Source organism: Strix aluco, chromosome 2 (genome assembly GCF_031877795.1).
Source record: "Strix aluco isolate bStrAlu1 chromosome 2, bStrAlu1.hap1, whole genome shotgun sequence".
Taxonomy (NCBI): Eukaryota; Metazoa; Chordata; class Aves; order Strigiformes; family Strigidae; genus Strix; species Strix aluco.
Genome location: NC_133932.1, coordinates 136,024,940 through 136,041,030, shown reverse-complemented (window position 1 = coordinate 136,041,030; position 16,091 = coordinate 136,024,940). Strand labels below are relative to the sequence as shown.

General features: G+C 51.8%; 1 protein-coding gene across 3 annotated transcripts; it reads right to left on the bottom strand.

Moving 5' to 3' along the window:
* Positions 1-4,006: 4,006 nt before the first annotated feature.
* On the bottom strand, positions 4,007-14,924 carry P2RY2 (purinergic receptor P2Y2). 3 transcript variants are annotated; one of them, XM_074816525.1, is made up of 3 exons: positions 14,815-14,924; positions 12,968-13,013; positions 4,007-7,549 (listed from the first exon to the last, which is right to left on the bottom strand). In XM_074816525.1, the coding sequence occupies exon 3, from the start codon at positions 7,543-7,545 to the stop codon at positions 6,472-6,474; it is 1,074 nt and encodes a 357-aa protein (XP_074672626.1). In that variant the 5' UTR covers positions 7,546-7,549; positions 12,968-13,013; positions 14,815-14,924; the 3' UTR covers positions 4,007-6,471. The 3 variants fall into 3 exon arrangements, with proteins under 3 accessions (XP_074672626.1, XP_074672625.1, XP_074672624.1); XM_074816524.1 differs by lacking the exon at positions 12,968-13,013 and adding an exon at positions 9,016-9,485 and having other exon boundaries at positions 14,815-14,908; XM_074816523.1 differs by lacking the exon at positions 12,968-13,013 and having other exon boundaries at positions 14,815-14,922.
* Between the last annotated feature and the right edge of the window lie 1,167 nt (positions 14,925-16,091).

The following is a 16,091-nucleotide window of genomic DNA, read 5'->3' as shown; positions in this document are numbered from 1 at the left end:
AATTATGTTAAACAAGCATTGAGCCTTTACACGTGGGCAGGGATGGAGCTGGAGTGATGGGTGGGTGGCTGGATGAAAGGCAGATGGTGACCAGGCTCTTCCCTTGTTCTTAAAACCACAGGTCATGGGAGGAGAGGCTGATTCCCCGTCCGTCTCGCACACTGTGGCTCAGCTCATGCAAGGGGAACTCCAAAGCGAATAGAAAACATTTCCATCCCCTGGAAAGTCCCGTGGATGAAAACCAGGACCCTGCCTTGAATGACCTGGGTGGAAATCCCGACATGAGGACAGGGACCCACCGCTGGCACCCAGATGCTCCCAACACTAGCCTGGGACTCTGTCCCATCCCTTGGTCTGGTTCCGTGGTGTTCTTAGGAAGTTGTTAGCACTTCCATGGGGAACCCCATTTTTCCCCAGGGTGGACCCCTTGCTCCTTGCTGCCACATTGCCTTAACACCAGCAGAGGACTCTGCTGCAGCAGGGTTCAGCCTATCCAGTTGGTTTCCCTATTAAAAATCCATGCAGGATGCTGGCCTGGTTTTTGCATGACGAGGTCCTCAGTCTTCCATGCATCTTCCACCGTCTTCCAAGGTCTCCCACTGGTCATCCCACCAGCTGGGATCTCAGCTGGAAACCCGCCATCCCTTCCTTTCCAAGTTCAAGGGTGGGAGCTTGGTGGTTTAAAGGCATCTCAGGGCTCCCCCAGGATTTAGGGGTGGGGGCTGGAAATGGGGTTGTGACATGTTGCCTTTTCACACTGGGTGGTATAAGCAGATCCTGCTCTGGCAGAGGAGCTCCTGCTCTACCACCAGCAGTGTAAAATGGGGCTGCAAAACCCACCCAGTCAAGATGGGGTTTTGGCAGGGGGCCGCTTCATCACATCCTTTGCTGGAAAGGTGGGAACCTCCAACGCCAAGCTGAGACCTTGCAGCTCTTATCACGGGTGACCAGCCACAGTCAGGCAGCTTTCATCTCACTGGGAGGATTTGAAGAGTTGTTGTTCTTGTATAAATGAGAAGGTTTTGGGGTACAGAGGGCTGTTTTGCTTGCTTTCCCATGCCCTTGGGAGGGCAGGCACCAGGCAGGGCTCAGGCACACGGGCTCAAAAGTTTCTGCTCTCCTGGAGCGTGTGAAGGATCATTTGTGCACGTATATGTGCTTATATATGTGGGCATATATGTGCTTATATATGTGTACATGGGTGCAATCACAGTGTGACAGTCCAGCTGCTCCCCAAAACACACACCTAGATGTTGGTGTTTAGCCAGTGCTTAAAAAACTGCAGGTATCTGGGGAGAAAAAAAAAAAAAAAGAAAAGGATATTTTAAACTTTCAGGCTTTCCTGAGCATTTATTTGGCAAGGAGTCTGCAAATATTGGTATTAAACCTGTGGAAGCCTTAAAATAAACTCCTCACAAAGCTGGGTGATTGGCATGTTATTTCAAACACCCACTGGTTTGGTTTCTTCCAAAGAAAATGCTGCCTTGGCCCATCCATTTTGGGGAATTTCTGCAGTAATGATTAGTTTGTGGGATTTGGGAACGTCTTCCCTTTGTTTGAACACAATGTTGGTCTCCTGGATGGTTTTGGGGCACCATCTGTCACCTTTCTTCGCTCATCATTGATGGTGTGATAGACACCTTCCCAAGCCACTGCAGGGGGAAGTGGGTGTGGATTCTCTGTTGCCTAATATAAAGGTTGAGCTGTTGGGTGAGGGCTCCTTTGGCTCTTTCTCCTTTGTGTGGCAAGCTATTTTCTATGAAACCTGTGGGAGCTCAATTTGTCCCTCTGCTGAATTGGCCCACTAGATCAGAAATGACTTGGAAGGGCTTGTTCCTTAGAAAATCAAACCCTGAGGAGGAAAACCAAATGAAAAATTAAGCCAGGACTCACTACTCAAAAAAGAAGTGGACATACCAAGTGACTTACAGTAACCACATGACTCTCTGCCTGCCTCTGCCAGATTAAGAAGGTAGCAGTTCCTAGAAAGGCATGACTGGGAAGGAAAAGCCCCATACTTGGACGCTCAGAAGGTCTAGTAGAAGTGTGCATCCCTCCAGCCCACACAGCAGATTTGTTCGCTTGGCAGGAAACCATCAATGTTCTTAACTTTCTCTTCCTCCTCCCCGTGCTAGGAGATATTTAGAAAAAGTGGTTTTGGGTTTTCTCTGAAGTTACTGCACAACCTCTGTGTTCCCTGTCAATGGATGTTATTCTTGCTTAATTCTCATTCTCGTGTTTAAGTGACTCACACGAGTCAGCGCTGGCATGAGCTGCGCAGAAAAACTTGCAAGGGAAAGTTGGGTGTGAAGCTAAAGCCATTCACGTGCAAGCCCTTGGTCCACATGGCATTCACCCCAGGGTGGGACTCCGAAACCTGGGCTGAAAATCAAGAGGGGTTTTTCAGAGGGTGTATTTTGGGATGTCTAATTCAGCAATTTTGGGGCTTGCAGCTATTTCTTTGGCTTCATGCTTTTGAGTCTTCGTGTTTTGGCAACTATAAGGGCTAGAAAGTTCTTTAAAAGAGAAACCGAAGCGGTGCTTTCTCCCATGGTGCAGGGGACCATGAAGTGTTTCTGTCCCACACTGCAGGGCAATGGGCAGTTACTGTGTCAGGTGTAAACTAATTTGAAGGCTGAAGAAATCAACTTTGGGATGAGACTGAAGGAATTTGAGCTGCTCAGATTATTGCTGAGCAGATTTCAAGGTGACTTGATCACAGTTTGTAATATATCCATCAATGGAGATGAGTGTGTCCTAAGAGCCTCGTTTCATCAGCAGAGAAAGGCACAGCAAAAGCCAGGCTGAGGAGCAAGTGGCAGATAAATTGCAATGGAAAACAAAATGTATTTTATCATGAGGACTGTGGTTAGGCTCAAGAAACCTTCTTCTCCTGGTGTCTGTAGGGGAATGTGAGAAGACTTTGAGAACAAGATGTTTCATGAAGTGAAACCTCTTGATTTGGTGGCTCCATGAGCTGCTGGGTGAACCAGAAAAAAAAAAAAAAGTGTCCTATGGGATGGGAGATTAATTACTTAGAGATTATTAATTAATTACTTAATCTAGCAATTTCTACTGGTCTTCAACAGGAGCAGCCTAGGAGAATCTACCCACCAAGCCCATGGCAATACAACTGAAAAGACTGGCTATTGAATTTATTATGCTACCAGGGTTTTTGGCCCCTGTAAATCCCTGCCCTGACCATACACTGTCTCTGCACTTGGGTTTTGACAGAACTGGTGCTATCAGCCCCCTGCAAGAATTGAATTCAGGAGAATTCACAGAGGAGGTTTTCCTGGGCAGATGGACTCCAGGAGCAGTGGGCTCTTCTGGGGCATTTTCTACCCTGACTGAATCTTTGCCAGACCTTTAAGGGGTAAATCAGAGGGTTTGGGTCAGCCTCTTGCAGTTACGGGCAGTGCTGTGAGGGTCTGCAGTGCAATGCCCATGGGCACACTGCAAGCAGATGCATGACCCCCCTGGGGATAGGTTAGAGAGAGGATTGAAGACCTGCTTGGTGGCTTTTGAGGTCCAGAGGTTTGCTCTGACCAGCTATAAGGAGCCATCCTGGAGTGTACGAGGATGCTCCAGCCTGCCTCCGGAGAAAGTTCTCATCAGACAGTTGAGTTGCTCCTCTGGATCTTTCTGTCTCTGAGAAGCAAGGATGCGAGACAAGCACTGGTGTTACTGGGCTTTCTGGAAAAGGGAAGACAGTAGCAAGATAAAGTGAAACCCTCACCAATGAGCTGCTGGGTTTGGGGGTGCTCCAGCAGCTCTTTCCATCTCAGCTCCATCTCACCTTGAGCAGGGATGAGACCTGTCCTTTGGGGTGACCATCTCCTCCATGGACTCCTACAGGAGTTCAGATGCTGGAGGTATCTACTGTGGAGCTGTGTGGACAGCTGTATCAGGAGCTTGGAACACGTCTATGACATTCAACAACCCAGTTTCTGTCCCCAGCATCCCTTCCTCTGTGCACATATCGGAGGAGATGGCAGAAGAGTGCTCATAGTAGAAATAAATTTATTTACTATAAGAAATCTGAGGTGTTTGCATGTTACAAAAATAAAAATGTACAGTCATTGTCACAAAACCAACTTTTTTTTTTTTTAGTATAAGTTAGTGCTTTTACAAACAAAACCAAAATCTATATATAAATTTCCAGTTGGTACCTCTCCAACCGCTCTGCATGTGAACAGTGCCACTAGCTCGTGCGGGATCGGGACCACAGAGGGACCCCCCCTGATGGGACTGGCAGTGTTGTCCAAGGTGGTGGTTTGAAGCCAGCTGATGCCAGCTCAGAGTAAGGTGGAATCGAGGAGCAGGATTGCAGGAGTGAACTTTGAGCACATTTTTGCTGAATTATTCAGAGCACGTAACTTGGTGTTCATGCTGCTTTCTGGCAAGTGTGAGAGACCAGGCAAGACCTGGCCTGGAGTAACGTTTGTACCAGTTCAGCGCTTTGGTTGAATTAATTTTTCCCAATTATTTGTCTCGCCCTGGTGACTATAATGTGACCCACCCCATAAAGCCAAGCCTTCACAGGCAGAAGGAAAAAAAGGTGTTGCCACAGTGCAAGTCCTATCTTAACCCAATCCTATTCTAAAAGTTCACTCAAGGATGAGATGAACCACCCTACAAATGTCCTATTTTTCTTTGTCAATGGTGCTCAGAGCTGAGACAGTCTCCTCCTTTGCCTCCTGTGGTTGGGACATTGTTGGCTAGGACAAGAGCCCTCCATGGGACCACGGCTCCACTGAGCCGGGACCACAGGAACCTCCCAGTTAACCCTGAATGGTCCCAGTCACCCCTGACTGAACTCGTCTGGTTACGTCGCGGCGTGTCTTTATCTCCACCAAGCCACTTCATAAGAAGGAGGGATAGGAGAAACTAAGAGGTCTGAGGAATCAGTCTAAACCAGCATCAAATGTGTTTGCCTAATACTAAAATAGAACCGATCCTAAAATATGACTCGTCCAGTGCTGCAGCACAAGCAATTTTCATTTTTGGGGTGAGGAATCAGCATCCTCGTGGCAAAGCTGGTCAAGGAAACCATAGACCTTGGCTCTCTGTTCTCTAACCCCACAATTAGAGAGAAAGACCGAGTAGACCTTCTGGGGAAGTATTTTGTGGATATTTTCTCCGGTTTACTTTGAACTGTCCTGGCTGACAGGGAATGCAAGGCCAAATCCAAACAGGACTGGGGTTAAGCTTAGCACCATGTTTACTGGTATGGCTCCTAAACCCAGGGTTTAGCATTGCCAAATTTCCCAGGGAAGGTCTACACTGTCAGTAAGGGATATGCTGATTGGCTCCAGTGGAGCACTGGGATTACTGGGATTATGGGGAGACCAGGCAGCAGCATCTGGGCAGCATTTTGGGTCACACCAAGCTGCTAAAGGTCACAGAGGGCTGTCACCTCTGAGCAGAAATAAGGATGTGGCAGCACTCAGCCAAGGGGGTGAGCAACGGTCTTCACTTCTTTGCTGGAAATATGAGTCACTAGTAAGAAAATTAAAAACAAGACATGAAGAGCTCACCCTAAATTTTGATGAGCTGGAGATGATGATTAAAGTTAGCAGCTGAGAGAAAGCTACGGGTTCTTAAAAACTTTTCAAGAGTTGCTGTTGGGAAGCACTAAGGGGTCTCCTGGAAGATGTTGACCCCACTGGAGAACTCTAAAGGTGACCTACTTGATGGTACCACTAAACTCCAGTGGGATGGTACCAGTATACTCCCGTGGGATGGTACCAGTATACTCCAGTGGGATGGAAGGTCTACCAGCACCCTTTTTAATGGGAAGCCAGCCCTTGGACAGGATCTGGGAGTCCCCTTCCGGCTCTGCCAGCAGATGCCGGGGATTGAAGCTGGGAGAGCATTTCTTTATGGATGCGAAGCTGTGGGAGACCCTTTCCTGCTGCGGGTGGTATTTGCGCTTGACATTTTCATCGCCCTGTTTAGCAGAACCGCAGCTGACTCTCCTCATCGACCAAAAGCCTTTCCTCCCTTGCCAAGGCACAGAGAAACCCTTGTTACCTCTGTGCCAGGGAATCTGCAGAAGGGCAGAGGGATTTCTTTAGGGGAACTTTTTGCACACAACATTTCTGCTTTAGAAAATGATCTCAGACATACAGGGTGTGATTTTTTTTTTAGAAGATTTGGCCACCGTGATAGAGGTCACCCAGCCTCACTGGTGGAGAGATGCCATTCAGTGTTGAACAGAGGCAGGCTTGGACGAAGAGGCAGAGATACGGGGTTTGTGTGTAGAACCACAGCCACAACTTCCTGAAAAAACATGTTTGAAACAGTGACAAGCAGAGGACCGCATTTAACATGGACCATGCTGAAGTGGGTGCGAGCCAAGGCACCTCAACCACCAAAAGCCTCGGGCCCCGAAGCATCCTGACCTCCCTCCACACCTGGGATAAACCCTTCTGTCTCGGAGATGGTGCTAGCCGTGCCGGAGTGGAGCTAGGAGTTCACATCCCTGGATAACGTGGCTGTGTCGCTGCTGGTTCCCAGGTGACTGTTGGGCACGATGCCCAGTGCCATTTCGTTTTGAGGCTTCCCTGGCATTTTGCTGCCCGCAAACTTCATAAATCGTTGTCCTGCTAAGAAATACAAAATGGGATCCAAGCAGCTGTTGGTGCTAGCTAGGGGACGAGTCACCTTATAGGCCAAATTGATAGCATTGAGGGTCTGACAGCTCAAGTCCCAGCTCCGGAAGGAGTAGTACAAGGTACGAGTGACATGGAAAGGAAGAAAACAAACAATGAAGACCATCAAGACAATGATTATCATCTTGACTGATTTCTTTTTGGATCGGGACAACCGGGAGATGCCCCGTGTTGGCTGCAGCAGCCTCCGGGCCATTAGACAGTAGCAGACGATGATGATGAGGAAAGGGATGCAGAAAAGCAGCACCAGCATCACCGAACTGTAAATGACAAACTGGCCAAAGAGGTCCTTGCTGGATGTGTCGTGGCAGGTGATGGTGTCACGCTTCACGCTGGTGGTGACGAAGAAGAGCACGGGCGACTGGCACGCGACGGTCACCACCCACACGATGACCGACACCCTCTGGGCATAGCGAACGTGTCCCCACTGCAGCGACTTCAGCGGGAAGCAGATGCCCAGGAATCGATGGATGCTAATGCAGAGGAGGAAAAGGATGCTGCAGTAGAGGTTGGTGTAAAACAAGAAACGGACTATCTTACACAAGCCCACACTGAAGGGCCAGTTGTCCCCCATGGCATAATAATACACCAGGAGGGGCAGGGAGACCACATAGAGCGTGTCGGACACGGCCAGGTTGAACATGTATGTGGTGGAGGCATTCCAGGTCTTGATCCTGAAGATGAAGACGTAGAGGGCCAGCAGGTTAAGAAAGAGCCCCACCACACACACGATGCCGTAGGAGACGGGCAGCAGGACATACTTGAAGTCCTCATCAAATATGCACTTGTAGGTGTCTCCTGTGCCACTTGGGTCCAAGGAGCTGTTGATGACTCTGGTCCAGGCTGGAGGAGTTGTTAAGTTCGCCATCACCCTGGAGGAAAAGCAAAGAGGCTGTAAGGACACAGAGGTAAGGAGTCCCTGGAAGAGGTGGGTTATATGAGAAAACCCCAGTGCCACCATGCTGTGACACGCTGCGTAGTCCATACTGTCATTACTATATACTATTTCTATACCCTTCCCTTCTCCTCCTGTCAAGGTTGCCATCAATGCTGGGCTCCAAAAGCTACCTGCAGCCATGGCTCGCTGTCTGGCAGGCAGTGCCATCTCAGTGCAGGTGACAATGACTCAAGAGGTGGCAGTGTGTGCCTCCTGCCAGCACATCGCATAACCCATGAAGACCGTGGCCTCATTGCTCTGGGTGTTGACACAACCGAGGTAGTCCCTAGCATGAAGAATTTATGGTCAAGCAGATAAAGGGAGTTTTATTTACCCTTATCTTGCATCTGGAGCACAGAGGAGGAATAAGCTGCTCTAAAGTCACCAACAAATCCCAGGCCACACCTGGGAGTCCAACTCAGATCTCCTGCAGCCCAGTTCAATGTCCCAATCCACCCTTCCCACCAGGTTCACACAGAAATTTGGTCTCCTGTGCTACAGAACAGGAAAGATGCTCCATTCCGTGTTTAACCATCTATGAGAAATTACTCAGCTGAGCACTGTGAAAGGTAGGTCCTACTAAACCCCAGGCAGAAAGGGCAAGAAAAGGGAACCGTGCTCCTCAGCGAGCAATCCCTGTGACTGGCACAGGCCTGATTTCAGATGTCCTCAGCTCCTTCTGGCAGAGCAAACATCACCACTACATCTGGAAGCCCCTGTAATCAAACCTTGCCAAAGGAAGCATGTTTTCCACCACAGGGGTTCTGTCTGGGTTGTTTTTTGATGATGATGATGGGTTTTTAATGGGTTTATTGTTGGATTGATAAGGGCCATCTTGCTGGTCCAGCTTGAGACCTGCTCCTCCAGCATCACCACCACCAGAAAGTCTGCCCATGCTTGTGAAAAGCTGGTTTATGCATCAGAATGACCAGTTGAGATGAGAAAAATGGACTCGAAAGAGTCTCTGCAGACACACAAAGTCTGGCGCTGTCTGTGTCAGGAGGGACAAGGGCCCTTTTGTGCACTGGGGACAGCCCACGGCTCAGTCGACACATGATCGCTCAGCAAGCCCATCGGCCAGGAATCAAATTAAAATGCATTTGCCTCCCTTCCTATAAAAGAAGCTGGTTTGATCTCACTGCCGTACCCTGTTATGGGGAGCCTGTGGAAATGGGGTTACAGGGAGATGAATCCATCACAGAGTAAAGGTGCGCTTTGCATGAGTATGTGGGATGTGCCCTGATCCAAATCTCACCATGATTTTAGGTGAAAAAAAGCAATCCCAGCCTTCTCAGCTATACGGTTCAGCTCTAAGCTGGTGCTACCACGCTGCAGGATGGCATGGGCATGCCCTTTCTTGCAAACAAGCACCGTTTTGAGCCAGAGCTATCCTGCACCTACCTCCAATTCAGATCCTGCAGGGAAGGAGGCAATGAGGGTCTCCTAGAAGCTGCCAGTCCAGAAGTTCGCTCACCAAAGCGAAGCACTATGGCATTAAAAAGCACCTTGACAACTCATAGCTGATGGAGAAGGGGTGAAGTGATGTCCCCAGCCCATCACATGGGGATAACTCCAGTCCTTGTTCCAGGAACTGGATCAAACAACCTGTCCAGATGTGGCATGGTCACGATCCCTGATGGTGTTTCCCCTATTTTACTGCTTTTCCCCTTGGAGCAGACCACAGGCAGTGCTGGCTGAGGCTCACGCTTCCTGAGGACATGGGCAGAAACCACACACACGCTCACACCCTGACTAATCTGCAACATCTGCAGAAACCCAAATACAACTTTGGGAACCACTCTTCAATGAACATGAGGAGCCAGGACTGATCTTGCTCTGCTTCCCTCAAGTCCTCAGCAGCAGGGTTGTCTCTGCGGATGGAGAGAATCACAGAATCACAGAATCGTTTAGGTTGAGAAAGACCCTTAAGATCATCAAGTCCAATCATTAACCTCACACTGCCAAGTCCACCACTAAACCATGTCCCTGAGCACCACATCTACACGTCTTTTAAATACCTCCCGGGATGGGGACTCAACCCCTTCCCTGGGCTGCCTGTTCCAGAGCTTGACAACCCTTTTGGGAAAGAAATTTTTCCCAATACCTAATCTAAACTTCCCCTGGTGCAACTTGAAGCCATTTCCCCTTGTCCTATTGCTTGTTACTTGGGAGAAGAGACTGACCCCCACCTCGCTCCAATCTCCTTTCAGGTAGTTGTAGAGAGTGATGAGTCTCTCAGCCTCATTTTCTCCAGGCTAAACCCCCCCAGTTCCCTCAGCCGCTCCTCACAGGACTTGTGCTCCAGACCCTGCACCAGCTTCGTTGTCCTTCTCTGGACATGCTCCATCTGTAAGCCAAGGTGGGGAATCTCCTCCAGTGTGCAGGGCAGCATGGGCTGCCCCACGCCATGCTGTGGCCACAGATGGGCCAAGATGCACATCTCCATCTTCAGGACAAGGAGCAAACAGGGCTCTCTGGTTGGCTTGAACGGGGTAATCACAGAGACAAAACCCTGCTCACAAGGCAGCCTTGTCCTTGCCATCGTGCTCTCCCTCTTTTTCCTTCTGGAAATGCAAAAGCCTTTCTTTTTTCTTTTTTTCCTTACTTTTGCCCAGAATCCCTAGGACAAAACCTGCTGTGTCTGTCAGGGCCATGGCTGCAGTCCACCCCCTCACCCCTGGCCCCGCTGCATCCGCAGTGAGCGAGCCGGAGAGGACATGGCCAGCCAAGGCGTGTGAAGGCACAAAAGCTGGCAGCTGCCCTTTCCTCTGCCTACGGGCTGGACGGCACGAACGCCAGCTCTTACAGTGATGCATTGAGCCCTCGGCAGGAACGAGGGGAGGGAGAAAGCAACAGCAATCCCCAAGGATGCCAAGCAGGATAAATACTTCTATGACTACCAAAAGCAAACCCACCATGATGCTTTGGTGAGGACCACCTGCATCTGTTTCATCGGCTCTCCCGGCCCTTCCTGGGGTCATGGCAGGAGGTTTTTTGCTGGTGTTAAGTGCAGGTGACCATGCAGAGCTTTTTAAGTGCCCTCCTGCCACTCATGCCAAGCAAGGGCATCACCCCAACCAGTTCCTCCATGCTGGACCACGTGTTGGGTCTAGATGAACCTAGTTGCAACGGCTGGACCATCTCTCTCTTTGCAGCATGGCCTTGGACTTATTTATCCCACGGGACATTTTTTTCCCCCAGAAAACGGGTCCCATCAGCTGTAGGGGATGAAGACAGGATGGGATGAGAGGAGCTCAGGAAGATCGGTGTTGCAATCCTGGCAGCCACATGCCCTCAAATATATATACCCACAGGCATGTGCATGTGACGCCAGCATCCCAAAATGCTCCCGTAACAGTATCTACCACAGTCGGGCAGGGGATATTTAGATGAGTCAATACGGGGAAGGAGGGGGCTGTCATTGGAGAAGGTCACAGGCAGCTGAGGGATGAGCAGCACCCAGGGCCAGCACAGGGGGGTCATGGGTTGGACACTAAATCACTGAGTAAAGGGTTTTAAACCTGGATTCTGCCCCGTTTTTCAGCATTCCCAGTGCCATCCCAGCAGTCACCATCCATCCTGTGGTGTTTTGTGCTTGGGAACCTGCCAGCAGAAGCAAAGTCACAAAAGCAAACAAAGCGCAGCCAAATCACGGCTGCGATGAAGGCGTTTTCACGGCGGGTTGATGAGGTTTAATTGACCTTCCCAAATAATTAATGTGGATTAATTTACTGGCAGGACCTCACAGATGCAGCCCTTCATTCTGCTGATGGGAAGCTCTGAGAAATCAAACCCATGCGGTGTGGATGCACCAACTGTGACCACAGCTCCCACCGTTTCACGCCGGAGGTCGAAACCACGATTCATTCACCGCATCTTCCCCACCAACTCCTTTGCAACAGACATGAGGAGAGCGTGGGTGTTTTCCCTGCCCTAATTTATAGGCATTTAGTAGACTCATCAAAATCCTCACTCTGGATCAGGAACTACTTGAGATGCTGGGAAGTAAATGACCTGGCATCGTTTTTCTCTCCTTTGGGATGGTGGTTGAAACCCTCCACAACCAAAAGCAAATAGACAGCGCAGTGGCATGCTACTGAGCCTGTCTGGTTGGAAGACATGAGATGGGACCAGGCTGAAATTTGAGCCTGGCCAAACTGCTTGGTTTCATCTGCCCTTTCCATTTGGCTCCTTTCTGCCGCAGTGACCTTCAGCTCCTCTCTCCTCCAGGCTGGCTCTGGCCACCGGCGTGGGCTGAGGACATCCCCAGCTGTCCCAGTCTTGCCACCCACAGGCCTCCCCAGCGCTTCTCTCCAGGGATTCCAAGGCAAGATACCTCCGGGATACATTTCCAGGATACCTAAAAGCAAACCTTAAGCAGCTTATGGGGCTTTACCCATCTCCCTGCCCAGAGCCCCAGGCAACTTTCCTTTTTTTACCCTCCATGGGTCTGACCTACCTCTTCCCCCATCCCCAAAATAGCCAGATACCCTCATTTCTTCTAAAATAAGCTTGCAAAGAATCTGTGTTTTTCTTCTTTTCCCCTTGGAAGGCACTGGGCAGCTCTGCTCCAGCCGACAGAAACTGAAGCAGCCCCATGCCTCAGTTTCCCCTCCTGCCCCAGGCTGAGAGGCAGCAGAGTTGAATTTATTTTCTCTGTGAAAAGTATTTTTCTGGGGGAGTTTTGGTTTCCTAGGGGGTTTTTCAGTAACTTGACACAAGCCAAAAAAGGGAGAGAGAGTTTGGATAAAAGATATAATGACTTAAAAAGAACTTTATGACTGTCTTTTTAAACTTTGAAACTGTCTTTTTCTGGGAATTTCTGGTTTCTCCCAAGAAACTCCCTGAACTTCTCGCTGAATCAATCCTCCTCCAAGCCTTCACTGCCCAGGCGGTACCAAAACCTCCTGCCTTTGTCCACACCACGGGAAGTCAATCCGGATTAACCAAAACTGTGGCTTTAGAGTGAATTAGATAAAAGCATTAAACCCATCAGTGCTGGAGCTCGTGCATAATTAAAGCCGCCTTCGTTTGGTTGAACCTGACTAGATTCCGAGCACGGCAGGTCTCTGGGGACACATCCTGCTGGAAGCAAATATCACCTTGTCCAACATTTAAGCTCTTCATTGACATTTCCCTCCCTGCTACAGCAAAGGTGATGTCCCTGAGTGGTTTTCCCCGGCATCCCTACATCACCTGTCCTCGGGACACCCTGCAGCACCCCGTGGGGTTGGGGGCAGATCCTATTTGAGCCTCCAAACCTTGATTTTTATGTCTTGCAGGGGGAAAATGGGATGCTCACATCCTTTATACTTTCTGGAGATAGAAAGGAGACTTGTGCTGGTTTTTATACCTGGAGTTTGACTTCGGTTTTGCCCTCCACGATTTTCTGGTGCTCACTGGAGGAAGCAACAGTTGAACCAGAGAAGAGTGTGGGATCAGTTTCTGGTTGATCACCTGCTTTTAGTAACTGTTTTACCTTCCAAGCCCCATATCTGGGAGAAATAACATTTCCACAGAGACCTAACAGCCTCCTGCCCAAACCAAGGGAGTCACCCATCAACACCACAACCCCTCCTTCCCACAAAACCAAATGCACTCTGCCCATACGGGAGATAACCAGCATCCGAGACTGGGGATAACGCAATTATCGGGCTCAACCACGCGGCACCATGAAGCCAAAGCAGCACGGAACCCCAGAAAACTCCACACGGGGCAGACTTTGGGGGACAATTTACTCCTCCATAAGGAGCATCCCATGGGAGCAAAAGGGTCTTTGCTTCATGGACCGGTTCCTGTTAAGGCTTTAACAGGGGATGTTCAGCATTAAGAAGGGAGGATGGCGTGGCCGGCAGCACGCTCCGCTGCCAGCAAACTATTCATGGCTTTGGCTTTATGTCAATAACTGGAGATAAAAATCGCATCGGGCAGAGACAGGGTAAAGCCACGCGGTGCCAGGACAGTCAAAAATACTTCTCGGGGTTTTATAATCCACTAAGCCCCAGGATGTGGCTGCGCTCCAGGGCTCAGCAGTGTATTTAGGGGTCTCCCCCTTTGCTCTGGAGCTCCTTAGCCCACCAGCCAGCGAGGCCGAAGGCCAGAATTCCCTTTGCTCGGGTATAAATGAGGAAGAGGAACTTGGGGCACGTGCCTGGTGGTAATGAAATGGCCCAGTTTTGGCAGCCATGAGCCTTGAGCTGGGGCCACCGTCCCCCAGCGCCGGTGGCCCCCCAGGAGCAGGGTTTACTGCTCCCTGCCTTGTGCGCAGGAAGGCAGTGGGTTGCCAAATGGGTTTTGCAATAAGCCGATAAGAAAACTGGAGCAGAAAGAGAAATAAGATGCTTCGCCCTTAAAATTGCTCCTGCAGTGATGTCACCCAGCACCCAGCTCTGGGGAAGAAGGCGTTTTTGGGGTTAGAACTATTAAAAGGAGTCAAAGGGTTTGAAATCAGACTCACCGATCCCAGTGCACACTAAAACACCCCCAAATAAATTACACAGGGACCCCAGCATGCAAAGAGGTGTTAAAACACAAGCTGGAGTAAAGCTGGGAGTCAGCTCCACAGCTTTTACCAGAGGTGTGTACAGGAAACCCCTGATAAACAGCCAGGAAATTCCCCCGGGAAGGGAGAAACCGAGCGGCCAAAGAGATTATTGGGAATTAATGCATAAACACGTAAATAATTCAGGCAAAGAGGAGCAAAGGGAGACCAGGAGGCTTCCTCGAGTGCCTGGCATGAACCATTCATGCCAGCACCAGCCCTCGCCAGCAGCTCGCTGCCCGACACTGCCCCGACCACCCCATCTTTGGGTCAGTTTGGGGGTTTTGGGGCAGTTTTCATGGCGGTGTGTGCAGTACGTGGGGTGTGAGCAGCCCCCACCCGAGGAGGAGAATCGGGGTTCGCCTCTGCCCTTGCAGTGCCCCGTTCCCTGCTTTGGGTGCCTGGGGACCCTGTGTCACCCATGTCACCCACCCAGCACCAACTGCCACCCGTGTGGCTGCGGGTGTGCACAGGGGTGTCCCCCCCACCCTTGTGCTCACTCCCACACCCTGCACGCCTTGCACACCCGGGGGGTCGCCCCCCCCCCCCGCCTCGTCCCGTCCCGCACAGTCGCACAGGGTGGGCAGGACACGCATCCACCCCCCCGCACCCCTCCCGGTCCCCCCCCGCCGCCCCCGGCCGGATGCGGCTCCGCTCACCGGGGGATGCCGAGCTGGTGGCTCCGTGGCCGGGTGGCTCCGTGGCGACCGTCCCGCTCCCTTCAAGCGGGCGGCGGAGGCAGCTCCATGTCCGGGGCTCGGTTCTTTCCCCGCACCCCCCACCCACCCCCCCAGGGCCCGACCCCGCCGCCCCCGGTCGCCGCTGCCGCCTCGTGTGAACCGGGCAGCGGGAGGGAGGACGGGCGTGGGGCCGCACCGCCCTCCCCGGGGCTGGGAGCGGGGCTGGGACCGCCCCCGCCACGGGGATGGGACCGGGACAGGAGCCCCCACCTCTGGGGATGGGGCCATGGATGGGATCAGGGCTGGAACCGGGGCTAGACACCCCCCCACGGGGCTGGGACAGGGAGAGGAGCGCGACCGCTCCCTCTTTACCCCCCCCACCCCCGCCGGGAATGGGGCCGGGGATGGGACTGGGGTTAGGGCTGGGACAGGAGCCCCCCCCAGTCCGGGGCTGGGACTATGGATGGGATCGGGGCTGGGACTGGGACTGGACTCCCCCCCCATCGGAGCTGGGACCGGGGCTGATGCGAGGACAGGACCCCCCCCACCAAGGATGAGAGCATGGGGGGGATCAGGACAATCAGGACAGGACCCCCACCCTCCAAGGATGAAAATGTGGGTGGGATCAGGGCAGGAGCCCCCCTCCAAGGATGGGAGCATGGGGGGATCAGGGCTGGGACCAGGGCTGGATCCCACCCACGCGGGGCTGGGGCCAGTCACCCCCACTGCATCTAACCTCCCCCCATCCACAGCGGCCCCAGGGTCCCTAGAAAGCTGCCTCCCTCAGGGAGACAACCCTGGTGACCGCCCCCCCCCCCCGCATCCCAGGGTGCCCTGGGACTGGAGCTTGCCCCGGTGGCAGAGCCCACAGTCCCTTACCCGGGGCATGGAGCAGCCACACAGGGATAAGGGGGTGCCAGAACCTAGTCCAGGAGGGGAAGAAATGCCTCTGAACTGGGGGGGGAGACAAGCCCAGCTTGGGGGTCCTGCCATGGCCACCGTGATGTGGGGCACTGTCCCACCATGGGTGACACCAAGCTGTTAAGTCAAAACCAGCTGCCTTGCCACGAACTCCCTGGGCTGGAGGAATTTATTTTACAGAAGAATAAATTTGGGGGCTTGATTCATCTCAGCTTCTCCTGCTCCGCTCTCATTTTCCTGGGAGCCACGTGCCATTGAAACGCTTCTTCCTTGGGGATACAGGTAAACCCTTGGGAAAGGGGATGCTGCACCTCTTGCATCCCAACGTTGGGACT

Coding starts and splice junctions, on each gene's coding strand:
- P2RY2 (XM_074816525.1), bottom strand. CDS start 7,545: ATGGCGAACTTAACAACTCCTCCAGCCTGGACCAGAGTCATCAACAGC.